This window comes from Daphnia magna, linkage group LG3 (genome assembly GCF_020631705.1).
Source record: "Daphnia magna isolate NIES linkage group LG3, ASM2063170v1.1, whole genome shotgun sequence".
Taxonomy (NCBI): domain Eukaryota; kingdom Metazoa; phylum Arthropoda; class Branchiopoda; order Diplostraca; family Daphniidae; genus Daphnia; species Daphnia magna.
In genome coordinates, this window is record NC_059184.1 from 6673563 (window position 1) to 6678480 (window position 4918).

Consider the following 4918-nt stretch of genomic DNA (forward strand, 5'->3'; position numbering starts at 1 on the left):
CGGACGATGGCAAGGATGACACTGTCCTTGTCTTGGAAAAAAGGATTCGATGGAAATACTGTGACAACGGTTGATATGGACTCGGTCATCTCGAATAGATCGCCGTCTTCTGAAATGTACAATTCGCAACAATTCGTAGAGATTGCAAGAGCGACGACGATGATACGCTGAATAGATGTCATCGTGGTAGGTAAATATATTGATGAGATTCTGTCGAAAGTACAATAGTATAAATGAAAAAAAAATTGGGACGCTCTTGTAATAGGCATGCTTAAAAAGTTCTAGCAACATACTACACATTATTGTAAAGAATCGAGATCTCTGACAACAGAGAAACGATGTCTTCGACTTTCTAAAAAGTCACCCCTCTGGCGCCCCAAGCAATACGGGGAGTTGACCGTTGCGGGAAAAAGCCCCCTTGTTCTCGAACAAAGAGGAAGGTCAAGTTGACCGTTGGAAAGGACGCTACCACGACCCACGCCAACCAAAAAAAATGCTTCCTCAAGACCTAATAAATAGGACTAGATTTAGCTTGCCCCTTCAGTCTTCTCTTCTCTCTCTCGCCAGTTGTACCGATCTGTCCCGACCTGTGCCAGCCTAAATACAATGCGGTAAAGCAAAAGATTTTATTTACTTTTAAATTCATGTGATAGTTTGCACGCTCCACGCGCGTGTAAACCATTACATTGGTGGCAGCGATTATCGAACTTGCATGCCATTTTTTGTATAACCTGTATAGCAGTTCTGTTGGTCTTCAGCTAACTCTGCCATTTTTTATATAACCTGTATAGCAGTTCTGTTGGTCTTCAGCTAACTCTGCCATTTTTTTTATAACCTGCATAGCAGTTCTGTTGGTCTTCAGCTAACTCTGCCATTTTTTGTATAACTTGTATAGCAGTTCTGTTGGTCTTCAGCTAACTCTGCCATTTTTTGTATAACTCAGATAGCAGTTTTGTTGGTCTTCAGCCAACTCTGCCATTTTTTCTCCCCATCCATTTTTTCTTTTCTCCCTCTGCAAAGCATCGCCGCCATTTTTTTTCCCTCGGTGATGCGCTTTACGACCAACGAAAACCCCTCGTCAACGAATGACCAATGCAAAGCCAGTAATTCTAAGGCGAAATCAGACAAGCCGGGAATAATTTTTTTTTCAACTCACCGAGAAGGTCTATTCTAATTTGTTCTCCCAAAACAGCTGGCTCTGCCAATTGTTAGGTCGAATTTGATTTCCTCCTTACGTTAACTGTTTTTTCTCTCCATCCATTTTTTCTCTCTCTGCAAGGCATCACCGCCATTTCCTTTTTTTCGGTGATGCGCTTTACGACCACCGGAAACCCCTCGTCAACGAATAACCAATGCAAAGCCAGTAATTCTAAGGTGAAATTAGACAAGCCGGGAATTCCTTTTTTCAACTCACTGAGATAGTCAATTTTAATTGCTCTCCCAAAACAGCTGGCTCTGCCAATTGTTAAGTCGAGTTTGATTCCGCCTTACGTTAACTGATTTTTCCTCCACCCACATGTTTTTCTTCTTCTTACAAGCATCATCACCACCATTCTATTTTTACGGGATGCGATTTACGACCTCAGGAAACCCCTCAGAAAAAATGCCAATGCAGCGTCAGTAACTTTAAACCGAAGTCAGACAAGCCGGTTTCTATTTTTGAAACCACTTGGAAAGCCCAATTGAATTTTCTCCCCAAATCAATGGGCCCCGCCAATTGTTAGTGCACAGTTTCATTACCTTCTTACCTATCGTCACCCCCACAGTTTTACAGCCTTGTTCAGTATCACGGTAATTATTTTTCCCCCTTTACGATATTTTTTGGGGTGATACAATTTGCACCATCTGGATCGAATGCGTGCACCGTCCCGATCGCAGAAAACCACTCGCCAACGAATGGCCCACGCAACGCCAGTAGCCCCTAAAGCAAAATTAGGCAAGCCTAGCTTTTTCAACACACTCGGGAAGTCTATCTTGACCACTTTCTCTCCGAAATCAGCGGAACGACGCCAGCCCACCGTTGACGACGACTGTTACTCAGACGACGACTATTACGAAGACGAGAACGACTACCTTGTCGAGCCTAAACCTCTGCCCGGAAATTTCTCGTTCGAAGAAGCCCGTGCAGCATTTTTTAGTAAAGGAAAAGGTTCACATAGCCCGTCCAATCCAATCCGAAACTTGATCGGGGAAACGTCCAGTCAGCGTCAAGACGATAGGGCCCACGCCGTCAGCAAATCCCTACCTAGGACACCGGTCACCCATACTCGCCTTTATCCCGAATTAAACGCTGACGTGGAAGACGTCGAACTTCGCACCGAAGAGGCACCTGAGCAGTCGGGTCCGGGTCTAACGGTGCGGAAAAATCGCAACATCCGAGTAAAGGGCCAGCCGCCGACCCGAGTCAGTGAACGTAATCGAAAAAAAGCTTTCCAGCCCCTTGTACCAGAAACGATTAAACCTGTCGAGTCCACTCTGATTAACGACATCTATCTCAAACTCGAAAGCGATCCCGAGTCAGCAGATGAGAACGACGATTTCAGCAGCGTGAAGTCTCATAACGATTTAGAAGTCGAGCAAGACCTAGAACGCACCAGAGAACGTGTCGAGGAAGATTTAAGAGGGAAAGAGAAAGTAGAAACGCCGGCCGACGACCAGTCACTCCCACCCCTTAAATATTCTTCGACGCCTATTAGCAGATATCAGAATTTTTATACAGACCAATCACAACAAACGACAGAGAAACTAGCTCCTACTAATCAAGTAGGAACACAGACGATCTCCCCTTCAACCCGATTGGTGGGAACGCAGACGACCCTTCCCCCTTCGAAAAACCCCAACCATCCTCGTCAAAACAAATAGAAACAAAGTTCACACCGTACAAAAGCGTAAATTTCAAATTGACCCCTTCTCAGCAAACGATCGACACGAACCCACCTAGACCAACGATGGCGCATCCAAACCCATATGAGACTTTGTACAAATGTCTGCGGGAGACAGGGGCGTCAAGAGAAGAAGCCGCAGCAGGAGCGAAAGCCGCCTTGGCATTGACAAAAACAGCTTGTGGCGCGAGCGAGTTCCGCGCGGTAGATATAGTCGAAAAAGAGGCCAACTGCTCCACTGCTACGAACCAGAGCTATTACAATAGTCAAAAGTTATTGCAGAACCAGCAACAACAAATGATAGCGTTATTAGCTCAGGTACCCGCTTTCAATGGAATGGGGTCAACCAAATTTGAGGACTGGATACAACATTTTGAAAGGGTAGTCGACACTGCTGATTTTGAAGAAGGGAGAAAAATAAAACTTTTAGGCTCAAAGCTTTTTGGGTCTGCAGGGGACTGTATTACAACCTTCCAGCTAAACTCTCCAAGGGAAGCAAAATCATTCGTTAAGGTTAAACAGAATCTCCATGAACGCTTCCACGGAGGGGATAACAGAAAAATGTACTTTACAGAGTTTAAAAATTGCATCCGTAATTCTGGGGAATCTATCAGGGACTATGCTTGCCGGTTACAGAAGCTTTACTCGTTTGCCTATTCAACGGAAGTAGGAAAGACAATTGATGCAGATGTCCTCAAATTAAGAGAGACTATGTTAATGGATGGCTTTCTGGGAGGGTTAAAGTCCAACCTACGCGAAAGAATGAGTTTTAAAGACTATAGGAACTTAAATGACCTGGTAAAAGCAACAGAGAAATGTGCAGCTATCTTAAACGAAGCCAAACTAGAGAAACGGAGCGTCGAATTTGTCAACGCCGTTTCGGCAAATGCTAATGCCCAGGAATTGAGGCAAACAAAAAACGAGATCTCGGAACTAAAATCAGTCATTGAGCAGCTTTCGCAGAAAATGAGAGCCACCCAACTTACAGATAAGAGTCACGAGTCAATCAATGCCGTCGCCACGGGCCATAACGCACAATTAGCAGAAAGCAAACAGGAAATAGAGGAATTGAAAAACCTTTTGAAGGCTAGTAATAAGAGTTATAGTGATATGATGAAACAATCCAGAGACTCAGAGAAAATGATGAGAAATCTGCAGCTCCAGGTCGCCGGTATGAGCCAAGCGATCCCCCAGGCTCAACCAATGAGACAGTATCAACAAAATCACAGTGGCCTGGTTACAGACAATAGTACTCGGGCTCCGCATCAACCGCCAGTACATCGTAATCCACCACCATTTTACAAGGATAATCACAATAATCCGGTTAATGGACCCCCTCACAGAGGAGAGCGGTATTGTGCTTATTGCGCAAATAACGGCAGGAACCCAACAACTCACAACACTGACAAGTGTGGATGGGGACCAAACGGGCCAACCTGCTTCAAATGCCATCAAGGTGGGCACATCGCGCGTGATTGCCCATCCGCACCACTTCGTTCCAACGCCCGATATGCGTCGCCAGCTCAGAATCCTGGTCAGCTCAACCCCTGGAATCAGGAAAACTAGAAGCCACCAATTGTAACGTGGGGCAAAACGGTGGGCCTTGTCCTAAACCCCGACAGATTATTAATCAAGTAATAGAAACCAGAAAAAATAAAATCCCACGGCTTCCCATCCAAGTTGGAAATGAGAAATTCAAGGGCCTTTTAGATAGTGGGGCGGGTAGAAGTTTAATTAAGACAGAAGTTTTTAACAGATTGAAGGAAGGTGTAATGAAGTTTACTGCTGACGTTCCGGTTGATTTATACGGTGTAGAGAACACCAGACTAGTTACAAGAGGGCTAGTGACCCTACAAGTTCAAGTTTTAGGCGATAATCTTCTGCAGGATTTTATCGTCGTTGATAGCATCAGCGAGGAGTGTATCTTAGGTTTAGATGCACTGTACGAGCACAAGTTCATCATTGATGGTAGCGAAAGGAGAATTTACCGAGTCAAACAAACCTTGAAACCGGACTCCTCGCCCACCATCGTAGCA

General features: G+C 44.9%; 1 protein-coding gene across 1 annotated transcript; it reads left to right on the forward strand.

Annotated features, from left to right (window-relative positions):
• The first annotated feature begins 2861 nt into the window (after positions 1 to 2861).
• Positions 2862 to 4593, forward strand: LOC123470489. The gene has a single exon (XM_045170769.1). The coding sequence runs from the start codon at positions 2949 to 2951 to the stop codon at positions 4446 to 4448; it is 1500 nt and encodes a 499-aa protein (XP_045026704.1). The 5' UTR covers positions 2862 to 2948; the 3' UTR covers positions 4449 to 4593.
• The last annotated feature ends 325 nt before the right edge of the window (positions 4594 to 4918 follow it).

Bases quoted from the DNA above. Each gene is read 5' to 3' on its own strand.
- LOC123470489 (XM_045170769.1), top strand. From the start codon at position 2,949: ATGGCGCATCCAAACCCATATGAGACTTTGTACAAATGTCTGCGGGAG.